Genomic DNA, 20430 nt, shown 5'->3' on the forward strand with positions numbered 1-20430 from the left:
AAGAAGATGAAGTTCAAAGCCAGCCCAGACAAACTGGAGACTCTTATCTACAATTAACTAGTTGAAAAAACTGGAACTGTAGACATGGCTCAAGTGATAGAGGCTAGTTGTGATTCTAAGAAAAGGTGAGAAGCCCTATGTTCAAGTCACAGTACTGCCGCACCCCCCCCTCAAAAACAAAAACAAAAACAGGGCTGGGGATATAGCCTAGTGGCAAGAGTGCCTGCCTCGGATACATGAGGCCCTAGGTTCGATTCCCCAGCACCACATATACAGAAAACGGCCAGAAGTGGCGCTGTGGCTCAAGTGGCAGAGTGCTAGCCTTGAGCGGGAAGAAGCCAGGGACAGTGCTCAGGCCCTGAGTCCAAGGCCCAGGACTGGCAAAAAAAAAAAAAAAACAAAAAACACAAAAACAAAAAACCAGAACATGTCCACTATATAATAAAATACATTCAATGGTCAATAATCAAAACAGTAACTGATATTGACATCCTCCCAATCTGTAAATATGTCACATAAAATTATGAAATCAATATTATTTTATATATAAAAATGGCTCAGGCTGAACAGGAAAGTCTGTGAGAACTCTCATCTCCAATTAACCACCAAAAAAGGCCAGAATGTAGCTCAAGAGGTAGATTACTGGCCTTGAGCACAAAAGCTCAGGGACAATTCCCAGTTCAAGCCCCAGGACAACACCCACAAAAAAAAGGCTTTCAGTATGAAGTCTTGCATTCAAACCTTGCTGTTGTCAAAAACAAGACCAACAAAAACCACAAAAGGGTCCCATATAGTGATAGGGAGGCATAAATCAAATTCAGTCAGGACTGGCTTCTGTTATTTACTGTGAGCACACAGTACTAATCTGCTAAGCCTGTTATCTAACTCCTGCTTACTTTAAGAATGCTTGGAAGCCAGGCTCATTGGTTCACACCTGTAATCCTAGCTATCTATGGAGGAGGCTCAAAGTTCCAGGCCAGACCTGGCCACAAGTTCTAAGATTCCACTTCCACCAATAAAAAGCTGAGTGTGTTGGGGGCTGGGGATATGGCCTAGTGGCAAGAGTGCGTGCCTCGTATACATGAGGCCCTGGGTTCAATTCCCCAGCACCACATATAGAGAAAAGAGAAAAGGCCAGAAGTGGCGCTGTGACTCAAGTGGCAGAGTGCTAGCCTTGAGCAAAAAGAAGCCAGGGACAGGCAGAGCTCAGGCCGGGAGTCCAAGCCCCAGGACTGGCCAAAAAAAAAAAAAAAAAAAAAAAAAAAAAAAGCTGAGTGTGGCTGTGTGCCTTTAACTGTAGCTATTCAGGGGGCAGACATCTAAGGATTATGGACTGAAGTCATTTTAGAGAGAGACAAATCCTTTTATCTTCAATTAACTAGCAAAAAGGTAAAAATGAAGGAGTACCTCAAGTGGTAGGGTGGCAGCCTTGAGTGAAAAAGCTGAATGAGTAATGTCCTGAATTGAAGCCCTGGCGGGGAAGGAAGACATATATGCTATGCGGGGGTGTGAGGTGCATGCTATACAGGATTACAGTGGAGGCTGGCTTGGGTATGAAAAATACAAGGCCCTATGTGAACAAAAACTAATAAATAAAAAAAGAGCTCAAGTGGTAGTACCTGCCTAGTAAGGGCGAGGTTCTGAATTCAAACCTCTATACCACCAGAAAGAAAATCAGAGTTTGGATTATGGATCAAGTGGCAGAGTGCTAGCCCTGAGTAAAAAGAAGCCAGGGACAGTGCTCGGGCCCTGAGTTCAAGGCCCAGAACGGCCCCCACCATCCCAAAAAAGAGTCTCACAAACTATCTTCAGATCTCAGCCTTCTGAGTAGCTAGGATTCTGCCACTTGAGACACAGGGCCACTTCTGGCCTTTTCTATATATGTGGTGCTGAGGAATTGAACTCAGGGCTTCATGTACACGAGGTGAGCACTCTACCACTAAGCCATATTCCCAGCCCCTGAAAGAAATTCTTGGAAAAAAAGAATCCAAGTAGTACTGTGGATCAAGTGGCAGAGTGCTAGCCTTCCTGAGTTCAAGCCCTGGGACTGGCAAAAACCAAAACAAAAAAATATCAAAGCAACTTCTAAAAAAAACCAAAACCAAACAAACAAAATCCAAACCCAAGTAATTGGTTTTAACAGCAGTCAAAATTGGGTTACACATAGGCTTACAAGAGGGAAATAGTCAAATCCAATCATGGAGTTTGTGGTCAAATTATGCTTTCTAAAAGAAAACCGGGCCACAGGTTATCCAAAATTAATTATGAACCAGGATAAATTATTCCTAGTAACTTAAAAACACGTAAATGCTTCTTGAAAAATTGCTCTACTTAAACCATTTAAAAATTAAGGTCTGACTTCTTTAAAATCTCATTCCCTAATGGAAGAAAAACTAATTTTACATAAAAAAAGAGAAAGCACTGTTAAGACACATTTAAGAACAAGGCAGCATTTATAAGTGGGAACACTTACTTGGGAAGATGTCTTATGAGTACATCTTTACAGATTGGCTGCTCAGCCAAAGTGAGCCAAAATTCACAGGCTTCTAAAGCTACATTTTCGTCTTGGTCTTGGGTCCTTTGTAGCATGTACTATAAACAGAAAATTTAATATTAATCAGATCACCATTAACTCAGTCATACATGTATTTTGTCATGGCTTTCTACCTAGGCTTTTGGAAAAAAATATATATTTTTTTGGCTTGTTTAAAGCTTCCTAGGTTAACTATAAAATGTAGCTAATACGGTACTCAGTGCTTAAATTATTTGTTTCTGGGTAAATGCTAATAATTGAACAATAGACTTCAGAAATTAGGAACTCCACTATTTCTTAAAACCATCCTTTTCTGTAAAAAACGCATGTTGTCTCTTCTAATACATGTAGACTTTCAAATATTACGGATACACACACACACAACTTAATCCTTTAAATTTGTAATAAGTAGTAACATTTTTGGTGATAATTACTCTACTACACACCATACAATATCATGTCCTATTCCTAGTACTACTGGGTATTGCTGAATGAAGAACAGTAACAAATAAGCTCTCCAGCTGTGACCTGGAAGAGCGGCAAAGTTCTTAAAACTTTGCTCAGTTCTAAACTGTGTCAGTAAAATTTCCACCTATCACATCTGACTCTTCAAAAAGAGTACTGCCAGAGAAACCACATTCATCTCCACCGTATGGTGCAACATCCTCTAATACATCGTAGCCACCATTCTTTAAAGCTCCTCCCTGCCCACACAATAGGTAACTTCAGACACGTGTACACCATCCAAAACACCAGCAAAGCCACTTCAGCCACTTCATACTCGTGTGTGACTACACTCCGTAAAATGAAACAACAACAACACAACAACAAAGAACCACATGGTAAAGTTGGATACTGTCAGCTTAAGCAATAATTCTGTTCTAATAATCTTATGTAGGGGCTGGGGATATGGCCTAGTGGCAAGAGTGTTTGCCTCCCATACATGAGGCCCTGGGTTCAATTCCCCAGCACCACATATACAGAAAACGGCCAGAAGTGGCGCTGTGGCTCAAGTGGCAGAGTGCTAGCCTTGAGCAAAAAGAAGCCAGGGACAGTGCTCAGGCCCTGAGTCCAAGCCCCAGGACTGGCCAAAAAGAAAAAAAAAATAAAAAGAATAATCTTATGTATGCTTTCTTCTAAATATGGCTAAATTGATCAGCCAATAACAAGTAACAAGACAGTCCTTTTTAAGATTGAAATGGTCAATGCTGTGCGGCTTCTATTCAGAAATCTCATTTTTCTAAGTCAAAAGTTGGTCAGCTAAATTGTTTTGAGTAATGAGAAGGCACAGTTTTAATTCTAAATTCCAATAAAGCCCAAATCTCAAATGGTGATTTTCTCTACTGTTTAAAAACACAAAATCTAAAGGGCTGGAATATGGCCCAGTGGTAGAGCGCTCGCCTCATATACATGAAGCCCTGGGTTCGATTCCCCAGCACCACATAGATAGAAAAGGCCAGAAGTGGTGCTGTGGCTCAAGTGGCAGAGTGCTAGCCTTGAGCAAAAAGAAGCCAGGAACAGTGCTCAGGCCCTGAGTTCAAGCCCCAGGACTGGCAAAAAAAACAAAAACAAAAACCCAAAGAAATAAAAAAAAAAAAACCCACAAAATCTAAGCATTTCCTAGTTTTTCTGATTAAAAATAATCTGCACCCCTTTTATTAACTTCTTTCTAGTAACTTCATACTGGGTTTGAACTCAAAGCCTTGCCCTTGCTTGTTCAGCTGACTCTACCACTTAAACCATGCCTCCAGCCCTGCATTTTGCTTGTTTTGGAGACAGTGTCTCACAGACTTTTTTCTGCTTGAGCTGGCATCAAACAGTGATCCTCTAAATCTCAGCCTCCTGAGTAGCTAGGATTATAGGCGTGAGCCAGCAGTACCTGGCTCCCAATATCTTAAACCTCACAAAACAACAATCACGATCAAGTAATTTATGATTTTAAGGTAACCACAATGATTTTATATTCCTCCAAATGCATTCTATAAATACTGCAGTTTCACATTATACATTTTGTGTTCCATATTTTTCTAAGGAGATAAGGAAAAAGAGGAAAAGCTGACTGTGTTACCTCAACAATATTGTGCATGTGAGGAAGGAGACGATCCATTCGAACTTCGAGCAACATCACGAGTGCCCTGCACACATTTTTCCGCACCTCTGGTTCTTCATCACCAGCCAATGCAAAGAGATTCTATTGCACAAGAAATACATTTTTTTTCTAGTTCAAAACTTCAAATATATTAGATAATTTTATACTATTTACAGAAGTATTCTTCAAGGGAGGTAATTTTTTTTTAAATCTAAGGATGTATAAAAAAAGAAGACTAAATTGGCCTAAAATAATAGATAATAAAATAACTCAATGTTGATTGTCTGAAGACTATGATTTTGATACAAAATGAAAAGCCTTTCTTGGGTAATCACAAACTAACATGTCAAATTAAAACCCTTTTGTGCAACTATTTGAAGATAATTTTAAAACAACATTTTAGAGTTTTTAAAAAAAAGTGTACACTTTTCTTTGGAAGGGTGACAGAGAGCTAGATTGGGGGTCAGGGGGTTCTGAACTCCCTTAGGAAAAGATGACCCCAAAAGCCTGTTCAAATTCCAGTTTTTGAAAGGCTGCATGCCCCAGCACAACAAAACCAGGCAGCCTATTAGCAATTAAAGCGTTGTGGAGACACTTTTACACTTCTATTTTATCAAGTGAAATTTGGTTGAAGCTTCTTTTCAGCTAGTCTTTTTTCCCCAGTACTGAAGTTTGAACTCTGAGTTCACACTTGCTTGGCTTGCTAGGCTGGTACTCTACCATTTAAGCCATCCCTCCAACAAAGCTACCTGCTGATTGTCTGCACAAGTCTTGTAGACTTTTCTGCCCAGCCTCGTTTCAAAGAGAGAGCCTCTAGCAATCAGCCACCTAAGCTCAAGCCACAGTGCCCAAATGTGTGCTTCAGATTTTTTGCTGAGCTGATTTTATTCAACACCACCAACTTTTCATGTCTCAAAAACCACACGAGCTGGGGCTGGGGATATAGCCTAGTGGCAAGAGTGCCTGCCTCGGATACACGAGGCCCTAGGTTCGATTCCCCAGCACCACATATACAGAAAACGGCCAGAAGTGGCGCTGTGGCTCAAGTGGCAGAGTGCTAGCCTTGAGCAGGAAGAAGCCAGGGACCGTGCTCAGGCCCTGAGTCCAAGGCCCAGGACTGGCCAAAAAAAAACAAAACAAAACACACGAGCTGGGAAATTCAAGTCTTAATTCAGAATTTGAATAGTGAGGGGGGAAAATCTTAATCAGGTATTAAGCAGACAAACATGAATATCCTCTAATTCTTTACTTTTAGCTAACAAAAACTAAAATCTGTACCATATTCAATGTTAATACTACTAAAGTAACTGAACACTGACAGAAGTTATTGTACAATGAAAGCATATACAGTTAGTGTTATTGAAGCTCAAAAATACGGAAGGTGGTGATCTTACCTCAATAAAAGAATCAATGTGCAACATCAGAGCTTGAGTCCTACTGATGATAAATTGATTGACACATGCAACAGCATGAGACCTAGAAACAAAGTTTGAATTTTAATACATGCTCATTGTAACTACTTGTCCACAGAAAACCAGTATGAACTTCTATATGACTTCATAAAAACATCACGGTACATGCTCACGCACATACATCCACTAATGTGCCAAATCTCTGCCAATCAACAGGGAAAGAAAGCGAATGATACATCGAATGAAAAATACAAATTGTTGAATAGTGTTAGTGCTTTTAAGAAAGTTAAAATATCTGAAAGAATGTGAATTTTCCATGTGGAGAGCTCTAAAAGAGTAGAAAGTTAAAGGGCACAACTGATTTTACATAACTACAGATTTTAATAGATATGCATTCTTTTAAAACGGAAAATGGAGAAGTTTGTGTTTTGGCATACCTAAAATTCAATTTGTCAGTGACCAAATACCTATGATAAAACTAAGTGGAAAAAAAAGCACATTACAGGGCGCCGACCCCCCCCCCCCAATAATCGTGAAGCACAAGGTAAGCTGTTTATAATTCAGTCTGCCTAATCTATAACAATGGACAAAATTCATCCACTTGTAAGGATTAAATTAAGCAAGGTAATGCATTTTACATACTTGTCACAGTAAGCCAACAGGGAAGAAAGATATAAGATATTATTAGAGGTTTTTAAATCTAGAACAAAAATATTTTAAGTTATTTGTATGTACACGGGCCACATGGTCATCCTTCAAATGCCTAACTACCAGTATTTCCCAAATAATGTTTAGAAACTTAGGAATAGATAATCAATCAGCTTGAAAAAATCAAGTTTTTTTAAAAACTGGATTTTTTTTGTCTTTTCTTTTTTGGTACTGGGCATCGAACCCAGGACGTTGCACTTATGAGGCAAGCACTTTGCCACTGAGCTACATCCCAGCCCTGCCTTGTATTTTTATTGTTGAAAATGTGCTTCAAACAGTTTTCTCCACACATCTATAAAAAAACACTAGATCATTTGACTTCACGTGGTACTATTTACTTACTACTAAAGAACACTAAACACACAGGAATACATTTAACAAAAGGTTCAAAGCTAATAAATTTCAATGAAATTTTCATGAAAACTGATAATTCTAAAGTTCATATAGAAGAGAAAGGTTGCAACCTCTAAATATCATTTAGTTTAGGCCAGAAATGTAGAAAACGAACCTTGAACCCTACAGATACTGCGTAAGATTAAACGAATACTTCTTTGAAGCAAAGCTTGCTGGTGCATGCCTGTAGTCCTAGCTACTTTGGAAAAGGTGGCAGGCACACCATGAATTTGCAGCCAGCCTGAACAAAAAAGTAATAAGACCTTGTCTGTAAAATAAAAAGGGTGGGGGCTGGTATCATATAGTACTTTCTTAGCACAACAGATATCCAGAATTCAATCCCTAGTACTGTAAGAAAAGGAAAGAACTTAAGAACAAAAACAAACAAAAAAACCAACTAACAACAAGAAACTTCTCTGGTCACTTATGAGTAGCAGTAGGCTAGTTGTAGGCTTATTTTGTTATCTTCATTCCATTTTGGAACAAAGTATGGATTGGCCTTCCCGTATATCAAAAACTTTCTCCCAAACTGTGACATATTAGGATACAATTAAAAATTTGAAGCTGGGTACTTGTTCAAGCAGGCTCAAGCCTGTAATCATAGCTACTTGGAAGGCTGCAACTAGAAGGATAAGTGAGGCAAAGTGGACCAAGGTGTTTTCTAGACTTCTCAACAAGCACTGGATGAGCTGTTCTAAGCCCGTGCCACTAGCTATGACAGCAAACCTGAAACACGGTGCTATGACCTACACATGTTCCTGGGCAAGAAGTGAGACCCTAATTTAAACATAACCAACACAAAAAAGGACCAGAGGTGTGGTAAAGCGCCTACCTAGCACGACAGCCTATGAATTCAAACTCCAGTACTGCAAAATGTAAGTAGATCATCCTCATACAGATTCGAGTTCTCATTGTTTAATCTGCACAGATATTTTCCTAATTGTACAATGGTTAATTTCAGTATCAGTTTTACAGAATAGCAATTTGCCTAAAGCCTCAAGGTCAAACTTTCAGATCAGTCTGGGATATACAGGGTGATCCTGCTTAAAAAAGAGAAATAAAACAGGTGCCAGTGACTCATACTTATAATCCTAGCTACTCAGGAGGCTGAGATCTGAGAACTGCAGTTCAAAGCCATCCGGGTAAGACAATCTATGAGATTCTTCTCTCCAATTAACTAGCAAATAGTAGAGCTGTGGTTCAAGTGGTAGAGTGCTAGACTTGAGTGAAAAAGCTCAGGGACAGCACCTAGGCCCTTAGTTCAAGCCCCTGCCCCCCCCCCCCCCCCCGGCCAACACACACAAAAGAAAGATATATTCAACTACCAAATATCAAAACCCAAATTCAAGAAATCCTGTATAGTCAGTAGAATACAAATAACCCAATAAAAATATCAAGGACAAAAGACTACAAAAAGGCGATGCATTCAGCAACAACATATTTTCTTTTCTTGTCATATTTAAAGCCTGAATTCAGTGCCTCACTCTTGGCTTTTTCTCTCGTTCTACTGCCTTCCAGCTTTGTTCTTTACAGATCTGTTTAAAGATGCTTAGTGCAAAGATAAATTATATAGCAGATTGATTTCTTAAAGCAATAAAGCCAGAGAAAGAAATAGAAGGGAGATCTAAAGAGAAGTCAAATTATCCCTATTAGCAGATATAAGCCTATGCTTTAAAAAGCCTAAAGAAGCCTCCTAAAATTTGAAAACATTTTAGCAAGGTAACAGAATACAGAAAAAAAAAAACCCCAAAACCCAGCATCTTTGTACATACTAATAATAAATGTTCAGAAAGGAAATCAGAATCAGAAAAGCAATTCCATTCACAATACCATCCAAAAAAAGTAGGAATAACTTGGAGGTGAAAGACTTTTACTAGGAAAACTGTAAAACATTGAAAAGAGAAATTGAAGCAGACACTAGAAGATGGCTAAACAGCTAAAGAGATCTGTACATATACTGCAATCTCTATCAAACTACAATGTGATTCTTCACAGAAACAGAAAAATCAACCATAAACTTCACATGAAAACACAGAAAGGCAGCTAGGGCAATTGTGAGCACCAATTATACTACAAAACCATAGTTTAAAAAAGCGTCATGGCACTGGCATGAAAACAGGACACATAGACAAACTGAACAGAAGACTCGGGCATAAAAGAATACCTGAGGAATGGCTAAAGAAAATAGGATGCAGATAACAAAGTCTTTACTATTCACACATAAAGAAGAATGAAACTGTGATACTAATGGAGAATGGATGGAACTAGATCATTGTGCTAAGTGAAAGCTAGACTCAGAACAACCCAACTGCCTGTTTTCCCTCCTATGTGGAACATGGATTTTAAAAAGTCAAATTAGCCAGGCGGGTGGTTCACACCTATAATCCTAGCTACTCAGGAGGTTGAAAGCTGAGGATCCAAGTTGGAAGCCAGCCCTAGGAAGGCAAGGCCATGGAACTCTTATCTCCATTTAATCACCAGGAAACTGGAAATAGAGCTGTGGCTCAAAGTGGTACATACACCACTAGTCTTGAGTGAAAAAGCTCAGAGACAGCGCCAGGGCCCTGAGTTCAAGCCACATCAATAACATCAAAGTAAATTAAATAGTACATTTTTTTGGTGGTGGGTCTAACAAAAAGGGGAAAAAGGATGGATGGATGAGGTGGTGGTGAAGGGGAAAATGATGAAGTGATTGAAGTATGCTATATTCCTATATAAAAAAATCTCTGCCAGTTGTTAGTGGTTCACACCTGTAATCTTAGCTACAACAGAGACTGAAATCTGAGGAAAAAATTTCAAAGCCAGCCCGAGGGCAGGAAAACCTACTAGACCCTCATTTCCAACTAACCAACGAAAACCCAGAAGTAGAGCTATGGCTCAAGTAGTAGAAGCTTAGCACTAAGAACAGTGCCAAGTCCAAATATTCACACTGGTACTTCTAGCTCCTCAGGAGGCAGAGACTGGAAGGAGGCCTGGGCAAAAAAAAACAAAAAACAAACAAAAGCCCACGACCCTATCTTGAGCTTCATGTGGTTGTACACATCTGTCCTCTTAGCTACAAAGGAAGTGTAAATGCAAAGACCATGGTCCACTGGCCAGCCCAGACAAACAAACACTAGATTCTATCTCAAATATAAACTATCGATTTTTCCAGTGTTCTTTAGGCTGCTAAGAATTGCTTAAAAAAAAAAAAGGTAAGATTCACAGAACTGAAGCAAAATATGTAATGGTGATCACCTTAGTTAAAAATAATAACTGGAGATTATTCCACGGAGATATAAATTAACTATGCTACAAAGAATAACACTTTTTAAAATTTATGCATATTGTACTACCTGAAATACACATCTATCAGTTTCCACTGAACACTACAAAATCTATTACTACTGTGAGATGAAAAGTAGTTAAATTAGTTTAAAAAGTAGATAAGACAATTTAAGCAAGAGATTCTTATTCTCTGAAACACTGCTAAAATTGCAGTCACTGGAAGGGCTTTTTTTTGGTGGCACTAGGCCTCATGGTTGGTATGCAAAGGTTCTACCACTTGGGGTACATCCTCAATCCCTTTGCTTTTAGTTTTGCTTTCCATATAGGGCCCACGCTTTTGCTTGAGTCAAGCTAGCTAGGATGCCTCCCAAGTACTGGGATTACTGAAATGAGCAGCACATTCAAACTGCCCTCCCAGGGTCTTGAAACTCTGCCAATCTCATCCCCACTTCCATAGTAGCTGGGATTATGGTCACTTACCAAATTCTACCTGGCCTTGCATTTTGAAGCCCAACTAAAATATATAGTCTGCACCGAAATTCATGCCCCTGGACTCTCTCTAGGCAGCAATTTGTACTTATATAGTAATAACAATCAAACACAAAAATAAAATCCCAAGGGCTGGGAATGTGGCTTAGTGGTAGAGTGCTTGCCTAGCATGCATGAAGCCCTGGGTTCGATTCCTCAGCACCACATACAACAGAAAAAGCTGGAGGTGGCCCTGTGGCCCAAGTGGCAGAGTGCTAGCCCTGAGCAAAAAGAAGCCAGGGATAGTGTTCAGGCCCTGAGTCCCAGTCCCCAGGACTAGCAATAAATAAATAGATAGATGAATGGATGGATGGATGCCCCAAGTACAGTACCTAGGCAAAATTTAGTAAAGTTACTTGGTTCACTGCAAAGTTAATACTGTAAATATTTAATTTCATTAACTATATGCTAGGTATTTTTCTAGGAATTAGGAATACAGGTTAAGAAAGCAGACCACGGCTGGGAATGTGGCTTAGTGGCAGAGTGCTCGCCTAGCATGCTTGAAGCCCTGGGTTCGATTCCTCAGCACCACATAAATAGAAAAGGCCAGAAGTGGTGCTGTGGCTCAAGTGGTAGAGTGCCAGCCTTGTGCTAAAAAAGCTCAGGGACAGTACCCAGACCCTGAGTTCAAACTCTCAGACTGACAAAACAAACAAACAAACAAAAAAGAAGATATGTTTAAAAGTTCAAATTTACTGGGAATATGACCTAATGGTAGAATGCTTGCCTTGCATGCATGAAGCCCTAGGTTAGATTCCTCAGCACCACACATATAGAAAAAGCCAGAAGTGGCACTGCGGCTCAAGTGGTAGAGTGCTAGCCTTGAGCAAAAACAAGCCAGGGACAGTGCTCAGGCCCTGAGCATAAGCTCCAGGACTGGCCAAAAAAATAAAATAGAAGTTCAAATTCCCAGTATTACATCAGACAACACTGTGCTTCCTACAGACAAATACATGTAGATATTATAGAGATAAACTTATAGACACAAATGAAACTCTTTGAACTTGACAGAATGGCTAATTTACAAATATTCCCCCTTTAATCTTGACCTTCAAAGAACTTCAGTATGAACATAAATACTATCTAGTTTGAAAGTAGTTAAACATGTAGAATGTACAAAACTACATTCTACATAATAAAAGTTTCATCAGGAAAATTCGATATTTCATGGGATTGTTATTAAAAACAGTAAATCTCAATTAAGTTCAGCTTTATGGAACTTTGCTAATCACAAACACTGAGTAATCACTGCAGGAAAAGGCAGTAGTCAAGCTTATACCAGAGCTTAAAACTTAAAATTGCTATACAAATACCTTATTTTGGGGCTACTGTGCTTGAAGAACTGTAAAAATTTGGGAATCATAATGTTGAGAGGACGATCTAGCACATCACTATCTAAAATTTCAGCAGAATCTTCACATATCTTCTGAAGTGCACCAAATGCTCCCTGTAAAGAACACATTTAAATTATTAGGATCACTAAAAACAAAGGCATATCCTGTTTTGATGGTGGTGCATGCCTGAAATCCCAGCACTAAGGAGACTAATCAGGAAAAACAGTAAGTGGCCAGTCTGGTCTATGTAGCAAGAGAGTCTCAAAAAACAAACCAAAGTCATGTATGAAGAAACAGAGAAATACTATTTATATGAATTAATATTATCAGCTTATATAAAATGCCTTCTAAACTCCATTAAGCCAAATAATTCAAATGAAAACAGAAATTGTACCACTGAGTTTCTAAACTCTCAGTTGATATACTTTAATTTTAGCATTAAGTTGGTACAAATAAATAGTATCTAACCTAAAAGCTTTACTTCTGTAGTATTTTTGTTAATTTTAAGTCAGCAATGATCGTACTCCTAACTTGCCAAACTGAATGTACAAGCACATTTTCACAGAAATGTATTTAACCACTGTAACACACCTCTTGAAGTACATAGTATTAATAGCATTAAGAGACAATTATGGTGCTGGTGCTCACATCTGAAATCCCAGCTACTCAAGGGGCGGAGATCTGAGGATGAGCATTCAAAGTCAGCCCAGGTAGGAAAGTCCTTGACACTCTGACCTCCAAATTAACTACCAAAAAAAGACCAAAGTGCAGCTAATATAGCTCAAGTGGTAAAGCATTAGCCTTGAGCAAAAAAAAAAAAAAAAAAAAAAAAAAAAAAAAAGCTCAGGCTCTGAGTTCATGTCCCAGGACCTGCACCAAAAACAACAACACTCTCTCTCTCTCTCTCTCTCTCTCGCACACACACACACACACACACACACACACACACACACACACACCATTTATTGAGTAGCTAGTGTCAAAAGGGCAGGTAACCAAAATGGACAACTACTTGCTTATAGTCATATTTTTTCCCAAAAGGCATAAGCCAGAGTTGTTGCATATTATATAGAAACTGAAAGTACCATCACCACCTTGGTGTTTATTCTCTGTAAAGTTAATTTTAAGTGTCTAACCAAAGGTACAGTTTTAAGGCAATTATTCAGTATTTCTTTTAGCTTATAATGCCTCAAAATCTATTAAATATAAAAGTCCAAGTTTAAAACTCAAAACAAATTTGACATATATTAACTATTAGGGATTTTAATGGTCATGCTGAAATTGCTATATCTGAATATGAAGGCTTAAAGTTTTAGCTCTAGCCAGGTACCAGCCACTCATGCCTGTAATCCTACCTAAGAGGCTGAGATCTGAGTATCATGATTCAAAGCCAGTCTTGGCAGGAAAATCCATGAAACTCTTATCTCCCATTAACCACCCAAAAGTGGAAATCAGAGCCATGGCTCAAGTGGAAGAGCACTAGCCTTGAGCTAACAAAGCTCAGGGGCAGCATCGAGACCTTGAAGTTCGAGTCCCAATACAGCCCCCACACCCCCAGGTCTAAAAAGCATCAAAATCAAATTAGATGTAAATTTGCTTCTTACGATGCAATGAAGCCTGACGTATGAATTTAGTATGTCATCTCCTAAATTAGATAGAGAAATGACTTTTTGGTGCCTCTTTCCCACTAGGGCCAAGGCCATTCAGACAATATGAAGTGGCTTATACAAGATGGATTACTGAGCCTCTGCCACTCCTTTTAAAACTAAAGGGACCAAAGAGTCATTTCAGGGAGATTATCAGGTAGGATGAATATAGGAGATGGAGATATAATATTGTTTTAAAGAAATATTTTTTTAAAAAAGGCTAAACATAAAAGCTAAACTGAAAAGGCAGGTAAGTTCCCTTACCAGCACAACTCTGGAACTCTTAAACTGTAAGTATTTGCTCAGTTTAAAAAGTATAAAAGCGGAGCTAGGACTATGGCCTAGTGGTAGAGTGCTTGGCTAGCATGCATGAAGCCCTGGGTTCGATTCCTCAGCACCACATAAGCAGAAAAGCCAGAAGTGGTGCTGTGGCTCGTGGTAGAGTGCTAGCCTTGAGCACAAAAAGAAGTTCAGGGACAGTGCCCATGGGGGCCTTGAATTCAAGCCCCAGGACTGGCACTAAGTAAATAAACAAACAAACAAGTATAAAAGCTGCTAGGCAATTTGTGTCTCAATACTCATTTTCTGCATAGGGAACACTAAATGTTTTTCTCTTCCATTCTTTTGCTCCTTCCTTTAATCAATTATAGTCAAATAAACCCTGGCTAGAGAAAGTATAATCAATGAAAACCTCAACAAATATTCAGCAACCATTCCATATTAATACCTGTAAAGCCTACATATGTAGTTGAGAACAGTGTTCATGTAATTTCTATATTAAAGCAGTTTAAACTTTTTATTCTTGAACAGTGCTAGTTTAAATTTCCATCTTTTATGTTTTCCATACATCAAATTATTTTTTAAAGTATTCAGCTGTTAACTGATGACTAAGTATTAGTCTTTCTCTAATTTTACCAATGTAATTCCAAAAAAACATTACAAGGGTTCCAAGGAAGTAGTCTCCTTATATGTGAGTTTCGGGTTTTTTGTTTTTTTTTAGAAGACTTTGGCAATTCAAAGAGATACTTAGTCATTAACACTAACAGACTGTAGAAGAAGTAAAATCCATAGGCTCTCTTCACTCCTCCAAAGAGAACAGTTTCTATTGATTTTATCAGTGGTAAAAGGAAAAAAAATACTTGACAAGGTAGACACACCTTAAATGCTATTTAAAGAAAACGTTATTCAATAACACCATGAAAATCATTTAGGGAAACTTAAAAATAGTGCCAGAAATTTGGTAACTTTGTGTATTTATAAAAAATAATCAGATCAACTACTAAGCTTGACAATGGCTGCTTATTATATACAAGCAATATATAAGAAAATTATTTTGAGCAAAGCCTATAAGGTCATTGACAAACATTAAACATTTACCTCAACAAATAAAAAAAGGACAAAGGATAATTTTATTCACACATTAAATGTAAGTATATGCATCCAACTTCTGTAGATGGGATAAAAAGGATTAATTAAAATAGGAACACATAATTAATATCCCATAGCTATTTCCTCTATGCTAGAAATGTGTTAATTTTTATTTTTACTAACATTCTCAAAAATCAAGTGAAATAAAGTCACTTTTGAAGACCAAGACAGTAAAATTTAAGCATAAAAATTAATATTAACAGAGTCCAAGAACAATTTTAAAACAGAAAACGGAAGGTAATTCTTTGCAGGACATATAAGATTGTTTTATGTTATATAGTTCCCCCATTCTGAGGCCTAAATATAGGGCTTGTGTGCTCCAGGTGGCACACCTTAATTCTTCAGCCATGCCTCTAGTTAACCAATAGTTAACAATAGAATCTCAGAGACTTTTCTGCCTAAGGTGGCTTCAAAATCTTCAAGTCTTAGCCTCTTTATTAGCTAGATTTTTTTTTTTTGCAGCATATATTGTATTCTTTACAGAAAACAGTAAAGATAAATGATCACAGCATAAAAGAGTAACTTGAGGTTTCTAAATTTTGAAGCTGTATGTTTCAGATGAAATGTTTTTCAAAAAGTTGTGACTATCCAGTATGGCAAGAAAAACAAAAAAGTGTAAGAGGCAAGCATGGTTACTTACCTCACAGGTGTTATAATCTTCAGAATCCAACAGGCTACAGAGTTTTGGTAAGAGGTCAGGCCAATTCTGCAATTCTCCCTTGGAGGCTATGGTTGTAATCAGAATACCTTGGAAAACAACATACGTTTTTAGAAAAGCCATCCACAGCCACATTAAGAATGTACATGAGCTTAAACTTTCCAAAACCATGTTGAGCAGTAGCATTCATTGGCCCCCCCCCCAATATCACTGACACAACCTATCTATGGAAAAGCTCCACAGCAAATCAGATACGCTTCTAATCTTTTTTGTTTTGTTTTGCCAGTCCTGGGCCTTGAACTCAGGGCCTGAGCACCGTCCCTGGCTTCTTTTTGCTCAAGGCTACCATTCTACCACTTGAGCCACAGCACCACTTCCGGCCTTTTCTGTTTCTGTGGTGCTGAGGAATCAAACCCAGGGTTTCATGCACGCTAGCCGAGCACTGTACCACTAGGCCACATTCCCAGCCCCATGATCATGTGTTTTTGACTGACTGGATCCTATCAACTGGGTTATGCAGTTGTGCTGTGATAGCAGATTGTCAACACAAAATTTTGAGTTAACATTTTCTCTACTAAGTATAATAGTAATATAGCATAATATGTTGGTAATTCTGGATCTTCTAGTATTGTTAGTACATAAATTCTGACATTACACAAATTATGTTTGCTAAACTGTACATTACTATGCTGCATCTTGAAAATTCAGTGAGATGTATAAAATCATTGCACTATAGCAAATTAAAACTTTATTTGAATTTCCACTGTTAAGTTTTGAGAACACTGCTCTCAACAGTAAGAGCTAAAAAAAAAAACAAAAAACCAAGGAAACATTAGCACTGGGCATCTGTGGCTCACACCTGTAATCCTAACTGCTCAGAAAGCTGAGAGCTGAGGATCGTGGTTCAAAAGCCAGCCCAGGAAGCAAAGTCTGTTAGACTCTTATACCCAATTAAACACCAGAAAACTTGAAGTGGAGCAGTGGCTCAGGTGAAAAGCTCAGGGACAACACTGGGGGCCCAGAGTTCAACCCTATGACTGACAAAAAGAAAAAAAGAAAAAAAATTTAGCCATTAAGGCTGTTGACAAGTATTTACTTTTTAAGAAAAAAAAATTACTAATGTTTTGAAAGCTCTCCTTCCCCTGCTCAATAACAGGGCTTGAAGTCAGGTTCTCACCCTTGCTCAGGCCTACAGTCCAGCTTTCTGTCGGTCATTTTGAAAAGGAAGTGTCTTAAGACTTTTCTGCCCAAGAAAGCCTCCATCTAAGAACATCCTGTCTCTTAAGTAGCTAGGATTATCGGCATGAGCCACCATGCACCAGGCTTACTCATGGTGTTTTTAAGCTGTAACTCTTACAATAAAATGGTTTTCAAGATTTGAAAGCAGCACAATCTGTTTCTTACCAGTTATTCTTTCCTAAAGTTAAAAATGAAGAGAAAGCCCTGGATATGACTTCAATGAAGGCTGGAGGCAGAGGTAGTGGTAGAGGGCCTGTCTAATAGACTTGAAGGCCGAGTTCAAACCCTACTATCCCAAGACAAAGCAATGCTGATGGGCTGACAAATTCTAAACTTAACCGGCCCCACGATCTCATCTACTTTATGGTAGAAGGAGATAAAGACAAAAGTGAAATTTTTTGTTTTTATTTTGGGGTCTGAGGATCCAATACTTTTTATTTTTCTTAGCTAGTAGTGGGGGACTTGAAACCAAGGGGTGGGGTAGGGGGGTGTCCCTGAGCTGTTTTTCTGCTCAAGGCTAGTGTACTACCACTTTGAACCACAGATCCATTTCCAGTTTTCTGGTGGTGAATTGGAAATAAGAGTCTCACAGACTTTCCTGCCCAAGCTGGTTTTTGAACTGCAATCCTCAGATCTTAGCCTCCTGAGTAGGATTATAGGCAAGAGCCACCAGAGCCTGGACAATACTCTTACTTTTAATTAGCAACATATAAAAATGTTAACTGTTCAATCTGTGAGCTTATTTCAAACTGAATTAATATTAATTAACTAATTAATATTAAAATACTATGTCTTTATGGAAACTTTAAAATTTAAACACCTTGCTGGGTGCTAGTAGCTCATACCTACAAGCTCAGCTACTCAGAAGGTTGAGATTTGGGGGATGGTGATTCAAGGACAGCACTAGCAAAAAGTGGGACTGGATGGAGTCATGGTTCACACAGTGGAGAACCGGCGTAGAAAGCATGAAGCCCTGAGTTCAATTGTACAGAAGAACAAGGAAGGGGTGAGGGAGAAGAGGAAGGAAGAAGATCATGAATCTGAAAGTCCAAAATCAAAAATAAAAATAATCTTATAATGCTCAAAAAGACTCAGATTTTATGGCAGTTTAAATTTTTGGTAGCAGAGGCTCAATTGTTAAGTTCTACATAAATATCCCCAAACAACCCAAAACAGTTATTCAAATCCAAACAACTCCAGGAACAGTGCTCAGGCCCTGAGTTCAAGGCCCGGACTGGCAAAAAACAAACAAAAAAACCAAAACTTCTTGCTCCTCCTGTAAGCACTGAGATTATAGGTAAGCACCACTACACTCCGCTCTCCAACAAACAGTATTACTTCTCATCTTTTAAATTTAGGACACAAAGAACTATAGCTTAGACCAAATGGTACTCTGAAAAGACAGATATAAGCCAAGAGCTGGTGGCTCACATCTGTAAACGTAGCTACTCAGGAGGCCGAGATCTGAGGATCTTGATTTAAAGCCAGATCAGGCAGAAGAGTTCCCCCAGACTCTTATCTCCAATTTATCACTAGAAAACAGGAAGTAGAGTTGTGGCTGAAAGTGGTAGAGTCCTAGCCTTGAGCAAAAGAGCCCAGGCTGGGAGTTCTTGCCCTGGGACCAACACAGCTCATCAGAATAACCCCGGGAGTCCCTCTCCATCCATCAAAGTTGAAGTCAGTGGATCACAGAGCTTCTAATTCACAATGGATGAGTATTACTTTAGAAACCTAAAAAACAAGTACAAAACTAAGGAATCCTTTCAGTGACTTGCATTTACACAAGCAGGTAGATGAACACAAGGTTCCAGGTCCTTTGTAAAGGATAGCTCCTAGAAGTAGGATTCCCTGGAGCAGAGCTGCCTATCTTTGCTGCCACTCACTGATATATGTACCTAGCATTGTAATTAAGGATTTTAATTGATTATTCTTGTCCCGGAAGCAAGTTAAACACCCTGAAAAAGACTAAATAACCTGATAATTCAGTTAAGAGTAAGCAAGGCAAATATCAATCAAGGGGAGAATCCCTTATTAAAGAACATCATTTCTATAAAACAAAAAGTTTGCTTTACATGTAAAAGTGACATCAGAAATTACACTGGCAGACAGACAAAAAGGAACTTCAGCTGCATAATCAAAGAAAACAGTGGTCCCAATTGATGTCTCAATTTCAACCAATTTTTTTCTGTCATGCAGCTTGAACTCAGGGCTTGGGCACTGTCCCTGAGTCTTTTTGCTCAAGTCTAGAGCTCTAACACTTTGAGCGATAGATCCACTTCCTCCAACCAATTTTATTAACCAACTACCAGTGACTCAGTTGTATTGGGTTAAAAAAATAAAGCTTTTACTTAACTGTTAACACTGTTTCATAAATGCCTAAATGTCAATGAAAATGTCCCCACTAGTACTAAAGCAATAAAACTTGGTACAAAATCTGCCATCTCTATAAATAATCCATTATAAACACAATAAGCAATGTAAGTAATGTAACTTACCAACAGTGGCTCTGATCAGAGGAGAAGAATCACCAATATTATTTAAACATTCACTTTTAATAAAGTCTGTTACTCCGTTTGGGAAGTTCTGAAAATGTGCTTTCACATTATTCTTCAAAATGAGACCACTCAATGATCTTGTGGGTTCATCTGCAATAAAGTAACACCATTATTGAGTTTCAAAGTAGTTTTAAAATGTGCCAACAATAGTAACTTTAGAAATACTCCTATTCAATAGCTGATTGCAACATTACAATTTATTTTGTGAAGTTAAAAAAAGTCAATGATTATTAAGAAATTATTATAATTTCAGGGTTTTTCACCCTGGGCATGGCTGACATGTTAATAATGCTTTGTTGTGGGGTAACCACAGCTCTACTCTTTTCTAGGGGTAGTTAATTGGAGGCAAGAGGCTCACAGACTTTCCTATGGGGTCGAGCTTTGAACCTTGATGCTTAGATCTCAGCCTCCTGAGTAGCTAGGATAACAGGTGTGAGCCACTGGCGATTCTTAAATGAGAAACTAGACATGTCAACAGTATCCCAATCTTCCTAGTGGGGGAAAAGTAGGGAGTCAGCACAAGAGTAACATGTATATAAAACTCCACAAATATAAAACTCCTACTATGTCCTTTGAGAAAGTGTACCAACGAGCAGAAGATGATCTGAATAATTACAATTACATGGTTCTGTAATTAACA

General features: G+C 38.5%; 1 protein-coding gene across 2 annotated transcripts in view; it reads right to left on the minus strand.

The window, feature by feature from the left end:
* Tnpo1 (transportin 1) overlaps nt 1-20430 on the minus strand; it is an 85281-nt gene that overhangs the window by 30988 nt on the left and 33863 nt on the right. For both annotated transcript variants that reach the window (XM_048368497.1, XM_048368498.1), the window contains exons 4-9: nt 19731-19880; nt 15979-16085; nt 12244-12377; nt 6017-6098; nt 4602-4724; nt 2474-2592 (exon numbers count right to left, since the gene is read on the minus strand). In XM_048368497.1, the coding sequence (XP_048224454.1) occupies nt 2474-2592; nt 4602-4724; nt 6017-6098; nt 12244-12377; nt 15979-16085; nt 19731-19880 (715 nt within the window). The remainder of the gene's footprint in view (nt 1-2473; nt 2593-4601; nt 4725-6016; nt 6099-12243; nt 12378-15978; nt 16086-19730; nt 19881-20430) is intronic.

The sequence above is a fragment of the Perognathus longimembris genome, chromosome 19 (assembly GCF_023159225.1).
Source record: "Perognathus longimembris pacificus isolate PPM17 chromosome 19, ASM2315922v1, whole genome shotgun sequence".
NCBI classification, from domain to species: Eukaryota; Metazoa; Chordata; class Mammalia; order Rodentia; family Heteromyidae; genus Perognathus; species Perognathus longimembris.